We start from the raw sequence: 19,523 nt of genomic DNA on the forward strand, positions 1-19,523 counted from the left end.
CTCCCCTCTCTTTTGCTCTCTCTCCCCTTTCTTTTGCATTCTCTCCCCTCTCTTTAACTCTCTTTTTCCCCTCTCTTTAACTCTCTCTCCCTCTCTCTTTTGCTCTCTTTCTCTCTCCCCCTCTCTTTAGCTCTCTCTCCTCCTCTATTTTGCCCCCTCTTCCCTCTCTCTTTTGCCCCCACTCCCGTCGACCACGCCCATTCCTGGTCCGGCCATGCCCCATCGCGACACTCCCGTCAGCCACGCCCCCCACCATGCCCACTCCGCCCGACCATGTCCACGACCACGCCACCCACAACGGCCGATCTGATCTGAAGTTGATTCTAAAGGCCAGGTATGTTTGTCCTTGCACAGTCTCTACTGCATCTGACAAACATACCTGGCCTTTTATTATATAGGATTTGATAAAATATGACCCTATTCTATTCCTATGAAACATATAGGGCTAGATTACAAGTGGAGCGCTAATTTATTGCGTGCCCGCAAACAGGCTAATTCTTTTGTTTACGGGCATGCAATAAATAAACAGCCATTACAAGTGACTGGTTATTAATACCTCTGGTAAAAAAAAATTAAATGTCCCCCAATTGCTCCTAAAAATGTGTGATGTCCCTTTTTAAACAAAAAAAAAATGTAGCATTTGAAGAAAAAAAAAACAGAATTTATGTTTACCTGATAAATTACTTTCTCCAACGGTGTGTCCGGTCCACGGCGTCATCCTTACTTGTGGGATATTCTCTTCCCCAACAGGAAATGGCAAAGAGCCCAGCAAAGCTGGTCACATGATCCCTCCTAGGCTCCACCTTCCCCAGTCATTCGACCGACGTAAAGGAGGAATATTTGCATAGGAGAAATCATATGATACCGTGGTGACTGTAGTTAAAGAAAATAAATCATCAGACCTGATTAAAAAACCAGGGCGGGCCGTGGACCGGACACACCGTTGGAGAAAGTAATTTATCAGGTAAACATAAATTCTGTTTTCTCCAACATAGGTGTGTCCGGTCCACGGCGTCATCCTTACTTGTGGGAACCAATACCAAAGCTTTAGGACACGGATGATGGGAGGGAGCAAATCAGGTCACCTAGATGGAAGGCACCACGGTTTGCAAAACCTTTCTCCCAAAAATAGCCTCAGAAGAAGCAAAAGTATCAAATTTGTAAAATTTGGTAAAAGTGTGCAGTGAAGACCAAGTCGCTGCCTTACATATCTGATCAACAGAAGCCTCGTTCTTAAAGGCCCATGTGGAAGCCACGGCCCTAGTGGAATGAGCTGTGATTCTTTCAGGAGGCTGCCGTCCGGCAGTCTCATAAGCCAATCTGATGATGCTTTTAAGCCAAAAAGATAGAGAGGTAGAAGTTGCTTTTTGACCTCTCCTTTTACCAGAATAAACAACAAACAAGGAAGATGTTTGTCTGAAATCCTTTGTAGCATCTAAATAGAATTTTAGAGCATGGACAACGTCCAAATTGTGTAACAAACGTTCCTTCTATGAAACTGGATTCGGACACAAAGAAGGTACAACTATCTCCTGGTTAATATTTTTGTTGGAAACAACCTTCGGAAGAAAACCAGGCTCAGTACGTAAAAACCACCTTATCTGCATGGACCAGATAGGGCGGAGAACACTGCAGAGCAGATAACTCAGAAACTCTTCTAGCGGAAGAAATTGCAACCTAAAACAAAACTTTCCAAGATAATAACTTAATATCTATGGAATGTAAGGGTTCAAACGGAACCCCTTGAAGAACTGAAAGAACTAGATTAAGACTCCAGGGAAGAGTCAAAGGTCTGTAAACAGGCTTGATTCTAACCAGAGCCTGAACAAACGCTTAAACGTCTGGCACAGCTGCCAGCCTTTTGTGAAGTAAAACAGATAAAGCAGAGATCTGTCCCTTCAGAGAACTCGCAGAAAATCCTTTCTCCAAACCTTCTTGTAGAAAGGAAAGAATCTTAGGAATTTTTATCTTGTTCCATGGGAATCCTTTAGATTCACACCAACAGATATATTTTTTCCATATATTATGGTAAATTTTTCTAGTTACAGGCTTTCTAGCCTGAATAAGAGTATCTATTACAGAATCTGAAAACCCACGCTTTGATAAAATCAAGCGTTCAAACTCCAAGCAGTCAGTTGGAGGAAAACCAGATTCGGATGTTCGAATGGACCCTGAATAAGAAGGTCCTGTCTCAAAGGTAGCTTCCATGGTGGAGCCGATGACACATTCACCAGGTCTGCATACCAAGTCCTGCGTGGCCACACAGGAACTATCAAGGTCACCGAAGCCCTCTCCAGATTGATCCTGGCTACCAGCCTGGGAATGAGAGGAAACGGTGGGAATACATAAGCTAGGTTGAAGATCCAAGGTGCTACTATTGTATCCAATAGAGTCGCCTTGGGATCCCTGGATTTGGACCCGTAACAAGGGACCATGAAGTTCTGACGAGAGGCCATCAGAACCAAGTCTGGAATGCCCCATAATTGAGTTATTTGGGCAAAGATTTCCAGATGGAGTTCCCACTCCCCCGGATGCTCCTCCATCGCCAGGGAACTCCTTGTTACCCCCTGATGGTTGATATATGTAACAGTCGTCATGATGACTGATTGAAACCTTATGAATTTGGCCTTTGCTAGTCGAGGCCAAGCCTTGAGAGCATTGAATATCGCTCTCAGTTCCATTATGTTTATCGGGAGAAGAGAGTCTTCCCGAAACCATAGACCCTGAGTTTTCAGGGGTTCCCAGACCGCGCCCCAGCCCACCAGACTGGCGTCGGTCGTGACAATGACCTATTCTGGTCTGCGGAAGCTCATTCCCTGTGACAGGTTGTCCAGGGTCAGCCACCAACGGAGTGAATCTCTGGTTATTTGATCTACTTGTATCGTCGGAGACAAGTCTGTATAATCCCCATTCCACTGTCTGAGCATGCCCAGGTGCAATGGTCTTAGATGAATTCGTGCAAAAGGAACTATGTCCATTGCCGCAACCATCAACCCTATTACTTCCATGGACTGCGCTATGGAAGGAAGAAGAACAGAATGAAGTACCTGACAAGAGCTTAGAAGTTTTGATTTTCTGGCCTCTGTCAGAAAAACCTTCATTTCTAAGGAAACTATTATTGTTCCCAAGAAGGGAACTCTTGTTGACGGGGACAGAGAACTTTTTCTATGTTCACTTTCCACCTGTGAGATCTGAGAAAGGCTAGGACAATGTCCGTATGAGCCCTTGCTTTTGACAGAGACGACACTTGAATCAGGATGTCGTCCAAGTAAGGTACTACTGCAATGCCCCTTGGTCTTAGCACCGCTAGAAGGGACCCTAGTACCCTTGTGAAAATCCTTGGAGCAGTGGCTAATCCGAATGGAAGTGCCACAGGTAATGCTTGTCCAGAAAGGCGAACCTTAGGAACCGAAAATGTTCCTTGTGGATAGGAATACGTAGGTACGCATCCTTTAAGTCCACCGTGGTCATGAATTGACCTTCCTGGATGGTAGGAAGGATCGTTTGAATGGTTTCCATTTTGAATGATGAAACCCTTAGAAACTTGTTTAGAATCTTGAGATCTAAAATAGGTCTAAATGTTCCCTCTTTTTTGGGAATTATGAACAGGTTGGAGTAAAAACCCATCCCTTGTTCTCCTAATGGAACAGGATGAATCACTCCCATGCTTAACAGGTCTTCTACACAGTGTAAGAATGCCTGTTCGAAGATAATTGAGACCCGTGGAACCTTCCCCTTGGGGGTAGTTCCCTGAATTCCAGGAGATAACCTTGAGAAACTATTTCTAGCGCCCAAGGATCCTGAACATCTCTTGCCCCAGCCTGAGCAAAGAGAGAAAGTCTGCCCCCCACCAGATCCTTCCCAGATCGGGGGCCAACACTTCATGCTGTTTTGGTAGCAGTGGCAGGTGACTTGGCCTGCTTACCCTTGTTCCAGCCTTGCATCGGCCTCCAGGCTGGCTTGGTTTGAGAAGTATTACCCTCTTGCTTAGAGGGTGTAGAATTTGAGGCTGGTCCGTTTCTGCGAAAGGGACGAAAATTTGGCTTCTTTTTAGCCTTAAAAGACCTATCCAGAGGAAGGGCGTGGCCCTTTCCCCCAGTGATGTCTGAAATAATCTCTTTCAAGTCAGGGCCAAACAGTGTTTTACCCTTGAAAGGGATGTTAAGCAAAAGCGCTCTGCGCGCCACGATAGCAAACCCTGAATTATTCGCCGCTAATCTAGCTAATTGCAAAGCGGCATCTAAAATAAAAAAGAGTTAGCCAATTTAAGAGCTTGAACTCTGTCCAAAACCTCCTCGTACGAAGATTCTTTATTGAGCGACTTTTCTAGTTCTTCGAACCAGAAACACGCAGCTGTAGTGACAGGAACAATGCATGAAATTGGTTGTAGAAGGTAACCTTGCTGAACAAACATCTTTTTAAGCAAACCCTCTAACCTTTAATCCATAGGATCTTGAAAGCACAACTATCTTCTATAGGAATAGAAGTGCGTTTGTTTAGAGTAGAAACCACCCCCTCGACCTTGGGGACTGTATGCTATAAGTCCTTTCTGGGGTCGACTATAGGAACTAATTTCTTAAATATAGGGGGAGGACAAAAGGTATGCCGGGCCTTTCCCACTCCTTATTTACTATGTCCGCCACCCGCTTGGGTATAGGAAAAACATTGGGGGGCACCGGAACCTCTAGGAACTTGTCCATCTTACCTAATTTCTCTGGAATGACCAAATTGTCACAATCATCCAGAGTAGATAATACCTCCTTAAGTAGTGCGTGGAGATGTTGAAATTTAAATTTAAAAGTTACAATATCAGGTTCTGCTTGTTGAGAAATTTTCCCTGAATCTGAAATTTCTCCCTCAGACAAAACCTCCCTCCTGGCCCCTTCAGATAGGTGTGAGGGTATGTCAGAACAGATATCATCAGCGTCCTCTTGCTCTTCAGTGTTTAAAACAGAGCAATCACGCTTTCTCTGATAAGTAGGCATTTTGGAAAAAAAATGCATGCAATAGAATTATCCATTACAGCCATTAATTGTTGTATGGTAATAAGTATTGGCGCACTAGATGTACTAGGGGCCTCTTGTGTGGGCAAAACTGGTGTAGACACAGAAGGGGATGATGCAGTACCATGCTTACTCCCCTCATTAGAGGAATCATCTTGGGCAATATCATATCTATGGCATTATTATCCCTACTTTGTTTGGACATTATGACACAAATATATCACATATATTTAAATGGGGAGACACATTGGCTTTCATACATATAGAACATCGTTATCTGATGGTTCAGACATGTTAAACAGGCTTAAACTTGTCAACAAAGCACAAAAAACGTTTTACAATAAAACCGTTACTGTCCCTTTAAATTTCAAACTGAACACACTTTATTACTGAATATGTGAAAAAGTATGAAGGAATTGTTCAAATTTGACCAAAATTTCACCACAGTAACTTAAAGCCTTAAAAGTATTGCACACCAAATTTGAAAGCTTTAACCCTTAAAATAACGGAACCGGAGCCGTTTTTACATTTAAGCCATCTCCGTGGAGATGTTGCCTGTACAACGGCAAAGAGAATGACTGGGGAAGGCGGAGCCTAGGAGGGATCATGTGACCAGCTTTGCTGGGCTCTTTGCCATTTCCTGTTGGGGAAGAGAATATCCCACAAGTAAGGATGACGCCGTGGACCGGACACACCTATGTTGGAGAAAAGAACAAAAAAGAACAAATGCACTAGACAGTATTTTTGGGCTAAAGTTGGCGGGTCTGGGGTGGGGTGCCTTTACATTGTGGTCTATGGGGACTGTGTGTTCCCAGTAAATATACATGTGTATCCTTATATACATATATATTTATGTGTGAATATGTGTATATATATATATATATATATATATATATATATACAGTATATATATATATATATATATATGGAATTAGAAAGAAAGCAGCAACCCAGCTATACCCTTAACCAGCACACGCTCATTAAGCAAATATATAAACTGTGAGGCCAAGTCCAAAATGACAGTAGCAGAGACTGAAAATGCGAATAATCATCATCCTTTAATTACCTTATAATATAGTAACATAAAAAGAAAAGGCACAGAACTCAAACAAAATTAAATTAGTGGTGTATACCTTCCTCAACATTGAGGACAATGGACCAGAAAAAAAATCTGTAAAAGGAAAATGTCAATAAAGTCCTGCTAGGGTAGCTACCAAAGCGTGTTAGTTGACTCTGTGCACAGACAAGCGGGGTTAGACCATTGCAGTTGTAAGCCTTAAAGTATTAAGCAGTATATTAAGGCAGGTCGTAGATTGATGTAGAGGTCAGTATATCAGCTGTTCTGTAGCCACGCCCCCTGGATCTCCGTGAGCGTGGAAGTGTTTGGACCCGTTGTTTGGCTTCACGGTTAGGCAGAACGGACTGGTCGTGAGTCGAGAGGGTGAACACACTGGTAACCACCTAAAGGGGAATTCGGCTGAGAACTCGGTATTGCGGTGGTAGTGAGACGTCACTCCCGCAAGTAAGGTACCTGACAGCTATCCTTTATATAACTTTAATAGCCCTCCATAACGACTCTGCATGAACTAACACTTCACATAAGACCTACCGTTTAGCCACTAGCGTCCGGTGCATACCGACCTGATTCAATATAATCCGGCATTGGGTGACACTACTACCAATTATTTGGAAACCACCTTATTGACATCGACGCTGAGCGCTGGGGACTGTTATACTGACCTCTACATCAATCTACGACCTGCCTGAATATACTGCTTAATACCTTAAGGCTTACAACTGCAATGGTCTAACCCCGCTTGTCTGTGCACAGAGTCGACTAACACGCTTTGGTAGCTACCCTAGCAGGACTTTATTGACATTTTCCTTTTACAGGTTTTTTTCTGGTCCATTGTCCACAATGTTGAGGAAGGTATACACCACTAATTTAATTTTGTTTGAGTTCTGTGCCTTTTCTTTTTATGTTACTATATTATAAGGTAATTAAAGGATGATGGTTATTCGCATTTTCAGTCTCTGCTACTGTCTTTTTGGACTTGGCCTCACAGTTTATACATTTGCTTAATGAGCGTGTGCTGGTTAAGGGTATAGCTGGATTGCTGCTTTCTTTCTAATTCCAATTAAATTTGTCTTACCCCCGTGCACCAGATGAAATTGACATTTTGGTTTCATCTGTGCTCAGCAATTAATTAGATCCTGTCGAAGCTGGCATAACTTTATCTTATATATATATATATATATATACACATAGTATCACATAAATATATATGTATATATTCATTTACATATATATTTATAGTTGCTGCCCATCGCTGCGCGACTTACCCCCTTTGCTGCGCTAATTCTCATGCCGTGTCTCACGGCATAACAAGGCTTCCTTTGGAGCCTATGGGGACGCGTTTGCATTGCACCTCACTTGTAAGTTGAGTGCAAATATCGCTTTCGCAGAAGCAATATTTTGCGTTCAACTTGTAATCTGGCCCATAGTATTAAATATTAGCAATGACTAATATTGGCAAACTGTTTATTAAACTTTGAATCTTGTGCAATTTGAAAAAAATCTTTAGAAGTATAGAGGGATAAATAAGATTTTTTCAACCTTAATTCCGATTGGCTGATAGAATTCTATCAGCCAATCGGAATCTAAGGGACACCATCTTGGATGACGTCACTTAAAGTGATATTCATTCAGTATGAATGAGGATGCTCCGCGTCGTATGTCTTGAAGATGGAGCCGCTCTGCATCGGATGGATGAAGATAGAAGATGCCGTCTGGATGAAGACTTCTGCCCGTCTGGAGGGCCACTTCGCCCAGTTTGGATGAAGACTTCTCCCGGCTTCGTTTTAAGGGCTATTGATAGTTTAGTTTAGGCTAGGGTTTTTTTTTTATTTTGGGGGGACTTTTTTTTTATTTTGATAGGGCTCTTAGATTAAGTGTAATTAGTTTAAAGATCTGTAATTTGTTTTTTATTTTCAGTAATTAAGTGTTTTTTTTTGTGATTTAGCTAATTTAATTAAATTTATTTAATTGTATTTAATTTAGTTAATTTATTTAATTGTAGTGTAGTGTTAGGTGTAACTTAGGTTAGGTTTTATTTTACAGGTACTTTTGTATTTATTTTAGCTAGGTATTTATTAAATAGTTAATAACTATTTAGTAACTATTCTACCTAGTTAAAATAAATACAAACTTGCCTGTAAAATAAAAATAAACCCTAAGCTAGCTACAATGTAACTATTAGTTAGGGTTTATTTTATAGGTAAGTATTTAGTTTTAAATAGGAATCATTTAGTTAATGATAGTAACATTTATTTAAATTTATTTAAATTATATTTAAGTTAGGGAGTGTTAGGGTTAGACTTATGTTTAGGGGTTAATAAATGTAATATAGTGGCGGCGACGTTGGGGACGGCAGATTAGGGGTTAATAAATCTAGGTAGGTGGCGGCGATGTTGGGGGCAGATTAGGGGTTAATAAATATAATGTAGGTTGCGGCGATGTCCGGAGCGGAAGATTAGGGGTTAATAAGTATAATGTAGGTGCCGGCGATGTTAGGGACATCAGATTAGGGGTTAATAATATTTAACTAATGTTTGCGAGGGGGGAGTGTGGCGGTTTAGGGGTTAATATGTTTATTATAGTGGCGGCGATGTCCGGAGCAGTAGATTAGGGGTTAATAAATATAATGTAGGTGTCGGCGATGTCGGGGGCGGCAGACTAGGGGTTAATAAGTGTAAGATTAGGGGTGTTAGACTCGGGGTTCATGTTAGGGTGTTAGGTGTAAACATAAATTTTATTTCCCCATAGGAATCAATAGGGCTGCGTTACTGAGCTTTACGCTGCTTTTTGGCAGGTGTTAGACTTTTTCTCAGCCGGCTCTCCCCATTGATGTCTATGGGGAAATCGTGCACAAGCACGTTCAACCAGCTCACCGCTGACTTAAGCAGCGCTGGGATTGGAGTGAAGTGTGGAGCAAAATTAACGCAGGGCTTATAAAAACCTGTAATACCAGCGCTGTAGGAAAGTGAGCAGTGACAATAAACTGCAAGTTAGCACCGCACCCCTGTTACCACAAAACTCGTAATCTAGCCGTTAGTGTTTAGTTTTTTTTGTAATGTTAGGTTTTAGTGTAAGGCAGGTTAGGTTTTATTTCACAGGTAATTTTGTATTTATTTTAACTAGGTAGTTATTAAATAGTTAATAACTATTTACTAACTAGTCTACCTAGTTATAATAAATACAAACTTACTTGTGAAATAAAAATAAAACCTAAGGTAGCTACAATGTAACTATTAGTTATATTGTAGCTAGCTTAGGTTTTATTTTACAGGTAAGTATTTAGTTTTAAATAGGTATTATTTAGTTAATAATTGTAACTTTAATTTAGCTATATTTTAATTATGTTAAAGTTAGGCGGTGTTAGGGTTAGGGTTACGTTAGGGTTTGAGTTACGTAAGAGTTAGAGTTAGGTTTAGGGGTTAATGGATTTATTAAGTGGTAGTGATGTGAGAGGCCAGAGGTTTAGGGGTTAATAACTAGTATAATGGAGGCGACATCGGGAGTGGCAGATTAGGGGTTAATAACTTATGTAGGTGGCGGCGACATTGGGAGTGGCAGATTAGGGGTTAATAACTGTATGTAGGTGGCGGCGATATTGGGGGCGGCAGATTAGGGGTTAATAAATGTATATAGGCGGCAACATCGGGGGCGGCAGAATAGGTTTTAATAACTGTATGTAGGTGGCGGCAATGTCGGGGGCGGCAGATTAGGGGTTAATAACTTATGTAGGTGGTGGCGATGTCGGGGGTGGCAGATTAGGGGTTTATAACGTTATATAGGTGGCGGCAATGTCGGGGGCAGCAGATTAGGGGTATTTAGACTCAGGATTTATGTTAGGGTGTTAGGTTTAAACGTAACTTTTTATTTCCCCATAGACATCAATGGGGCTACGTTATGGAGCTTTTCCTTCCACGATCGCAGCTGTTAGGCTTTTTTTTTGCCGGCTCTCCCCATTGATGTCTATAGGGAAATCGTGCACAAGCACGTCAAAGCAGCGCTTGATTTTGGTGTGGTATGGAGCTCAATGTAACCATATTGCCCGCACAAGCCTGCTTTTTTTAAACTTGTAATAGCAATATAGGGTGGTAAAATAACGCCGCTTTTGTGGCGGTCGTTAAAATCCTTATAGCGCTCAAAACTCGTAATCTAGCTGTAAGGTAATGGAGCATAAATCATTCAGCAACTCAGTATAACAATTAATATAACGGTATAACCATATTACAGATCATTGCTAAGGTAAGATGGGGGTTTCTTTTATGGATATATATGTGGGAGGACCACCGGATGAATTTGCCTTGATATCAAATTCAGGCAGCTGGGCAATATTGACATGGGCTGGGTAAATAATAGGTAAATGTTTTTATAATAAATTGTGTGTTTATATTTAAACATACTCATTTATAGATGAGACATTTAACATGTATTAAGAATAAGGATTTTATGATATGTTTTGACGCCTTAGGGAGACAATAATTAACCATGATTGTTTTATTATTGACATATGTGAATTCAATACACCTATAATGGATGGTGTGTTTGCTCATTGGTTAACAAACAATTCAAATAACGTTGCTTGGTGTAAGGTGCTAGATGCCTGATGAAACGGCAGTTATAGACGAGAAGCACGTTGCAGATAGGGTGTAACACTTGGACAACCCTATTCCACTCACTGCTTTTGTTTTTAAATGTGTTGTTTTTATTTTTTAATGTCTTTCTATTGGAGCGTCACACAGATGTGAGCCCTGGATCCAGTTTGAAACCCAGTTAGTATTACCTGATGAGGAGAGAGAGTGAGCTGATACACCCTGAGATACCAGCCTGCGACTACAAGCACTTTGGTGTGCTATTGCCAAATGTGAGTACCCCTTTTGGCTTTGGCTATTACACATTGTGCATTTGATGTTGGCTGATCTACACATGAGGCGCGCCTCTGTTTTGTGCTTTACTTTATAGTTCTTTTCAGAATCATCTGAGGGGAGGAGAGCAGCCCACACACTTCGAACAGTGCATTGCAATGACCCCACTTTGGGACTTTTTATCAGATTTGCATATATAAACTTATATCCTTTATCCCTGAGAAGGATTGACCCTGTTTTAAGTTGGTTTGTATAAGATATGAACCTGCAATTGTTGTTATATTCCGTGCACCCCATTCTATTTTTGCTTTTAGTGATATTTCTTTAAAAGTATTAGCCTGTAGTAAATACACTGTATGATCACTGGCACTGCAATTATGTCTTAGTATACACATGTGGCTCTTTGGAGTAGTAATGATCCAATTTTTCTAAATGACAACTCTTTAATTAAATGTAATTTTTAACATCAACTGGTTTGAAATAATTATTTGCTTTAATTGCTTCCTTCTCAGTATGTCTTTCCAAATCCAAAAAGATGACAGATGATTGGCTACATTCCTATTTTAGTTAAATTGGCCAGTCATTATTCTTCAAGTTGCACAAAAACTCCACAAGCTTATCCTTGGTTCCTTTCCAGACCATCTATCAATCTCTTAGAGGTCACCAGGTTTTCATCCCAGTGATCTTTATCATAAATGATTAATTGTTCCCGTGCTGACATATATAAGTTTGCATGACTGGGTGCAATCCTGATGCCCACTGCAGTGCCATTTACTTGTAGATAGTGATTGTCTTCAAGCCAGAAAATATCTGCTAAAAAGTTATCAATTCTTCATGCGAGCTAACCCAACACCATATTAGACCTAAATTGCAAAAACCGAATCGCGTTAAGCATATTTTACATTCCTATGTTCTTCACATTTAACTTTTTTAAATTTTTATTATTAAATATATATTTCTATATATAAATCTGATAATGTTCATGTAAAATAGATATCTATACATTGGAATGTCAAACATTCTTAACTCATGTCGGGTTTGACTTCTATGGGGAGAATACGTTAACGTGGTCACAATATTTAATTAGTACTCGTCTGATTTTACTTGCCCACAAACTTTTTACTTTCATCTTGTAATACGTGTGTAACCAGGCATGCGCAAAAGCTTACTATCGAAGTTTACGCTTAAGCAAAAGCGCTAAATAGAGCGCCCCTTTAACCAGTGTTAAGTTAAATTGCTGTGCTAATTTTGATTGCTGTTGACTGTTTTGCTATTATTAACAGATCACTTTGTACCTCTGGTTTTCTGCTCCGTTTTTGTCACATTGCAGCTGTAGCATTTGAAGAGTATCTGTAACAAAACGTTTATATTTTTTAAAATCATATACCAAGATGTTGGGATAGGCTTCATTATGCTTATGGGAGGAGCTCAGAATAACACGTTTTAGCAGAAAATTAAAACATTACAATTACTATTTACAGTGAATGATTTGATACAGTTTTCAACCTAGCTTATTTTTCTATTAAAATTTAGACAAAGGGGCATATTTAACAATGTGCGAGCGGACATGATACGAAGTAGCGTATCATGTCCGTTGCACATCGCTGTCGGCATTTATCATTGCACCAGCAGTTCTTGTGAACTGCTGGTGCAATGCCGCCCCCTGCAGATTTGTGGCCAATCGGCCGCTAGCAGGGGGTGTCAATCAACCCGATCAAATTTGATAGGGTTGATTTCTGTCCGCCGCCTCAGAGCAGGCGGACAAGTTATGGAGCAGCGGTCTTTAGACCACTGCTTCATAACTTCTTGATAAGGCTCACCGGAAACAAGGGGTCTAAAACTCTATATGGAGCTTGATAAATATGCCCCAATATTCGTAAAGGGAGTAAAACATCTACCTTTGTCTGAAATGGAATTAATTTATGCAAATATATTCAGTTATCTTGAGACATTTGCTCTAGAAGCATGTTATCGCATGTGTGTAAATGACACATTGGCCTCAACTTAAAATTTGCATTTAAACCTATATGTTATAATATTATTTTTATTTAGCAAAAAATCAATTTAATTATACAGTTTGGCACCTCTTGTTTTGTTCTCTTGGTATTCTTTGTCGAAAAGCATACCTAGGTAGACTCAGGAGCTGGAAGCTAGCTGCTGATCAGTAGATGCAAAAGTACACCTCTTATTATTGGCTCACCATTGTGTTCAGCTAGCTCCCAGTAGTGCATTGCTGCTCTTTCAATAATGATTACCAAGAGAATGAAGCAAAATTGATACAAGAAGTAAATTAGAAAGTTGTTTAAAATTGAATGCTCTGGCCCCAATTTATCAAAGTCTGGCGGACCTGATCCGACAGTGCGGATCAGGTCCGCCAGACCTCGCTGAATACGGCGAGCAATACGCTCGCCATATTCAGCATTGCACCAGCAGCTCACAAGAGCTGCTGGTGCAATGCCGCCCCCAGCAGACTCACGGTCAATGGGCCGCCAGCCGGGGGGTGTCAATCAACCTGATCGTTCTCGATCGGGTTGATTTCCGGCGATGTCTGTCCGCCTGCTCTGAGCAGGTAGACAGGTTATGGAGCAGCGGTCTTTGTGACCGCTGCTTCATAACTGCTGTTTCTGGCGAGCCTACAGGCTCGCCAGAAACACGGGGCATCAAGCTTTATTCGGAGCTTGATAGATAGGCCCCACTATCTGAATCAAGAAAGGAACATTTTGGGTTTCATGTCCTTTTTAAAGGCACAGTAAAGTCAAATTGAGATAAAAACAGAATTTATGTTTACTTGATAAATTTCTTTCTCCTACGGTGTATCCGGTCCACGGCTTCATCCTTACTTGTGGGATATTCTCAATCCCTACAGGAAGTGGCAAAGAGAGCACACAGCAAAGCTGTCCATATAGCTCCCCTCAGGCTCCGCCCCCCCGTCATTCGACCGACGGTTAGGAGAAAAAGGAGAACCATAGGGTGCAGTGGTGACTGTAGTTTACAAAAATAAATTTAAACCTGACCAAAATGCCAGGGTGGGCCGTGGACCGGATACACCGTAGGAGAAAGAAATTTATCAGGTAAACATAAATTCTGTTTTCTCCTACATTGGTGTATCCGGTCCACGGCTTCATCCTTACTTGTGGGAACCAATACCAAAGCTTTAGGACACGGATGAAGGGAGGGAACAAGTCAGGTAACCTAAACGGAAGGCACCACTGCTTGCAAAACCTTTCTCCCAAAAATAGCCTCCAAAGAAGCAAAAGTATCGAATTTGTAAAATTTGGTAAATGTATGCAGTGAAGACCAAGTCGCTGCCTTACAGATCTGTTCAACAGAAGCCTCATTCTTGAAAGCCCATGTGGAAGCCACAGCTCTAGTAGAGTGAGCTGTAATTCGTTCAGGAGGCTGCCTTCCAGCAGTCTCATAAGTCAATCGGATTATACTTTTCAGCCAGAAAGACAGAGAGGTCGCAGTCGCTTTTTGACCTCTCCTCTTGCCAGAATAGACGACAAACAAAGACGATGTTTGTCTGAAGTCTTTAGTTGCTTTTAAATAAAACTTCAAAGCACGAACCACATCAAGGTTGTGTAACAGACGTTCCTTGTTAGAAACTGGATTAGGACACAGAGAAGGAACAACTATTTCCTGGTTAATATTCTTATTGGAAACCACTTTTGGAAGAAAACCAGGTTTGGTACGTAAAACGACCTTATCTGTATGAAACACCAGATAGGGTGAATTACACTGCAAAGCAGACAATTCAGAAACTCTTCTAGCAGAAGAAATAGCTACCAAAAACAAAACTTTCCAAGACAGTAACTTAATATCTATGGAATGTAGTGGTTCAAACGGAACCCCTTGAAGAACTGAAAGAACTAAATTTAGACTCCATGGAGGAGCCACAGGTCTGTAGACGGGCTTGATTCTGACTAAAGCCTGTACAAAGGCCTGAACGTCTGGCACGGCTGCCAGACGCTTGTGTAACAAAACAGACAGAGCAGATATCTGTCCTTTTAAGGAATTAGCTGACAGACCTTTCTCCAATCCTTCTTGGAGAAAAGATAGTAACCTTGGAATCCTAATCTTACTCCATGAGTAACCCTTGGATTCGCACCAGCAAAGATATTTCCGCCATATCTTATGGTAAATTTTTCTGGTGACAGGCTTCCTAGCCTGGATCAGAGTATCTATAACTGATTCCGAAAACCCACGCTTAGCGAGAATCAAGCGTTCAATCTCCAAGCAGTCAGTTGCAGAGAAACTAGGTTTGGATGTGTGAATGGACCTTGGATTAGAAGGTCCTGCCTCAAAGGTAGCTTCCATGCTGGAACCAATGACATATTCACCAGGTCTGCATACCAAGTCCTGCGTGGCCACGCAGGAGCTATCAGAATTACCGAAGCCTTCTCCTGTTTGATCCTGGCTACTAGCCGGGGGAGAAGAGGAAACGGTGGAAAGACATAAGCTAGATTGAACGACCAAGGCGCCACTAAGGCATCTACCAATGTCGCCTTGGGATCCCTGGACCTGGACCCGTAACGTGGAACTTTGGAGTTCTGACGTGACGCCATCAGATCCAGATCTGGAAGGCCCCATAGTTGAGTTAACTGGGCAAAAACCTCCGGGTGAAGTTCCCACTCCCCCGGATGGAAAGTCTGACGACTCAGATAATCCGCTTCCCAGTTGTCCACTCCTGGGATGTGAATTGCTGATAGATGGCAGGAGTGATCCTCTGCCCATTTGATGATCTTGGATACCTCCCTCATCGCCAGGGAACTCTTTGTTCCTCCCTGATGATTGATGTACGCTACAGTCGTCATGTTGTCCGACTGAAATCTGATGAATTTGGCCTCCGCTAGTTGAGGCCATGCCTGGAGCGCATTGAATATCGCTCTCAATTCCAAAATGTTTATTGGGAGAAGAGATTCTTCCCGAGACCATAGACCCTGAGCTTTCAGGGACTCCCAGACCGCACCCCAGCCCAAGAGGCTGGCGTCGGTCGTGACAATGATCCACTCCGGTCTGCGGAAACTCATTCCCTGAGACAGGTGATCCTGAGATAACCACCAGAGGAGTGAGTCTCTGGTTTTCTGGTCCATTTGTATCTGGGGAGACAAATCTGCATAATCCCCATTCCACTGTTTGAGCATGCACAGTTGCAGTGGTCTTAAATGAATTTGAGCAAAGGAAACCACGTCCATTGCCGCAACCATGAGTCCCATGCACTGAGCTACGGAGGGTTGAGGAATGGCATGAAGAACTCGACAAGTGTTCAAAAGCTTTAACTTCCTGACCTCCGTCAGAAAGATCTTCATTTCTACCGAGTCTATTATTGTTCCCAGAAAGGGAACCCTTGTGAACGGGGACAGAGAACTCTTTTCTATGTTCACCTTCCACCCGTGAGACCTTAGAAAGGCTAGAACAATGTCCGTATGAGCCTTTGCTTTGTGAAAGGACGACGCTTGTATTAGGATGTCGTCTAGGTAAGGTGCTACTGCAATGCCCCTTGGTCTTAGCACCGCTAGAAGGGACCCTAGCACCTTTGTGAAAATTCTGGGAGCAGTGGCCAATCCGAAGGGAAGGGCCACGAATTGGTAATGCTTGTCCAAAAAAGCGAACCTCAGGAACTGATGGTGATCTTTGTGGATAGGAATATGCAGGTACGCATCCTTTAAGTCCACGGTAGTCATATATTGACCCTCCTGGATCATTGGTAAAATTGTCCGAATGGTTTCCATTTTGAATTATGGAACTCTGAGGAATTTGTTTAGGATTTTTAAATCCAGGATTGGCCTGAAAGTTCCTTCCTTTTTGGGAACTACAAACAGGTTTGAGTAAAAACCCAGTCCTTGTTCTGCTGTTGGAACTGGGTGAATCACTCCCATTTTTAGAAGGTCTTCTACGCAACGTAAGAATGCCTGTCTCTTTATCTGGTCTAAAGATAAGCAAGACATGTGGAACCTTCCCTTTGGAGGAAGGTCCTTGAATTCCAGAAGATACCCCTGAGACACAATTTCTAGCACCCAGGGAACATCTCTTGCCCAAGCCTGAGCAAAGAGAGAAAGTCTGCCCCCTACTAGATCCGGTCCCGGATCGGGGGCTACTCTTTCATGCTGTCTTGGTAGCAGCAGCAGGCTTCTTGGCCTGTTTACCCTTGTTCCAGCCTTGCAATGGTTTCCATGCTGGTTTGGGCTGGGATGCATTACCCTCTTGCCTAGCGGCTGTAGAGGTAGAAGCAGGTCCGTTCCTGAAATTACGAAAGGAACGAAAATTAGACTTATTTTTAGCTTTGAAAGGTCTATCTTGTGGGAGGGCATGGCCCTTTCCCCCAGTGATATCCGAAATAATTTCTTTCAACTCTGGCCCGAATAGGGTCTTACCCTTGAAAGGAATATTAAGCAATTTTGTTTTGGACGACACATCCGCCGACCAAGATTTTAGCCAAAGCGCTCTGCGCGCCACGATTGCAAAACTTGAATTTTTCGCCGCTAATTTAGCTAACTGAAAAGCGGCATCTGTAATGAAGGCATTAGCCAACTTCAGGGCGTGAATTCTGTCCATGACTTCATCATAAGAAGTCTCCTTCTGGAGCGAGTTTTCTAATTCCTCAAACCAAAAAGACGCTGCCGTGGTTACAGGAATAATGCAAGATATTGGTTGAAGAAGAAAACCTTGTTGAACAAAAATTTTCTTAAGCAAACCTTCTAATTTTTTATCCATAGGATCTTTGAAAGCGCAACTATCTTCTATTGGTATAGTCGTGCGTTTAGCTAGTGTTGAAACTGCCCCCTCTACCTTAGGGACCGTCTGCCACGCGTCCTTTCTGGGGTCAACAATGGGGAACATTTTTTTAAATATAGGGGGGGGGGACAAAAGGTAAACCTGGTCTCTCCCACTCCCTAGTCACTATATCCGCCACCCTCTTAGGTATCGGAAACGCATCAGTGTGTACTGGGACCTCTAAGAATTTATCCATTTTACACAATTTTTCTGGGACCACCAAAGGGTCACAATCATCAAGTGTAGCTAGGACCTCCTTAAGTAGGGCGTGGAGGTGTTCTAACTTAAATTTAAATGCTATGGTATCTGGCTCTGCCTGCTGAGAAACTTTCCCTGTGTCAGAAATTTCTCCCTCAGACAGGCCCTCCCTCACCGCCAAATCAGATTGATGTGAGGGCACTACAGATAAATTATCTGCTGCGTCTGCTTGCTCATCTTCTGTATTTAAAACTGAGCTATCATGCTTCCTTGGAAAAGCTGGCAGTTTGGATAAAAATGCTGCTAGAGAATTATCCATTACTGCCGCTAACTGTTGCAAAGTAATAGGAATCGGTGCGCTAGATGTACTGGGCATCGCTGGCGCGGGCATAGCTGGTGTTGACACAGAAGGAGAGGATAGTGAACTATCCTCACTACCTTCAGCTAAAGAAACATTTTGGGCTACATCTATAAGCGTGACTGTGCGGTCCTTATGCTGTTTGGACACTATAGCACACTTCACACATAAGTTTAATGGGGGCACCGCCTTGGCCTTTAAACATACAGAACAATTGCTATCTGAAGGTTCAGACATGTTTGACAGAGTTAGACAGAACTTCAATGCAATAAAAAATAAATTTGACAAAACCGTTACTGTGTCTTTAAATAATAAAAGTGCACACTTTATTACTAAAACATCAAAAAACCATCAAAAAATCATCCGATTTTAATGAAATTTTCACCACATTGTCTTAATGCTTTGAAAAGATTGCACACAATTTTTCAGACCAATTAACCCCTTAATGCCCAAACCGGAGCTAAGAACAGCAGTTAACCGGTTAAAAACACTACAGCACAATGCCACAGCTTCTACTGTGGCTTTTACCTTCCTTAGGGATTATTTGGGTAAGAAATAAGCCTCTCTAAAGTCCTTTCTGATGTCTCTGGACTCCCCACATGAAGCTGCATGAACTGTCTAGTCAAAACAACTGCGCAATTGAGGCGCGAAAATGAGGCCTCCTCTCTCTGCCTTCCAGAGTGGTGGGGCCTTACAGACTAGATTAGGTGTCTAATTAAGTGCCAGGCGCAATATTAAACCCCATAAGTGTTATAAAGTCTCAAAAAAACACTTTATGCATACTGAAACATGCTAATAATCAATCGATTAAGCCCACAATAGTGTCAACCAGCATTGAGCCCTTAATTTAAGCCATTATTTTATACTGAGTTTGAGAAAAATGGCTTACCTATCCCTAAGGGGATTTCTGACAGTCTTCTAGCATTACTTGGTCTTGTTAGAAAAATGACTGATCATACCTGAAGCAGTTAAGCCTGCAAACTGTTCCCCCCAACTGAAGTTCTCTGGTATTCAACAGTCCTGCGTGGGAACAGCAATGGATTTTAGATATTGGTTCTAAAATCATATTCCTCTCAGCAGAAATCTTCATCACTGTTCTGCCTCAGAGTAAATAGTACAAACCGGCACTATTTTAAAATAACAAACTCTTGATTGAAGAAATAAAACTACAAATATAACACCACATACTCTTTACCACCCCCGTGGAGATGCTACTTGTTAGAGTGGCAAAGAGAATGACTGGGGGGCGGAGCCTG

General features: G+C 41.9%; 1 protein-coding gene across 1 annotated transcript in view; it reads right to left on the reverse strand.

Annotated features, from left to right (window-relative positions):
• LOC128642642 (synaptonemal complex central element protein 1-like) overlaps window positions 1-19,523 on the reverse strand; it is a 58,512-nt gene that overhangs the window by 15,796 nt on the left and 23,193 nt on the right. The window contains exon 3 of the mRNA XM_053695424.1: window positions 12,233-12,287. Coding sequence (XP_053551399.1) covers window positions 12,233-12,287 — 55 coding nt within the window. The remainder of the gene's footprint in view (window positions 1-12,232; window positions 12,288-19,523) is intronic.

The sequence above is a fragment of the Bombina bombina genome, chromosome 12 (assembly GCF_027579735.1).
Source record: "Bombina bombina isolate aBomBom1 chromosome 12, aBomBom1.pri, whole genome shotgun sequence".
NCBI lineage: Eukaryota > Metazoa > Chordata > Amphibia > Anura > Bombinatoridae > Bombina > Bombina bombina.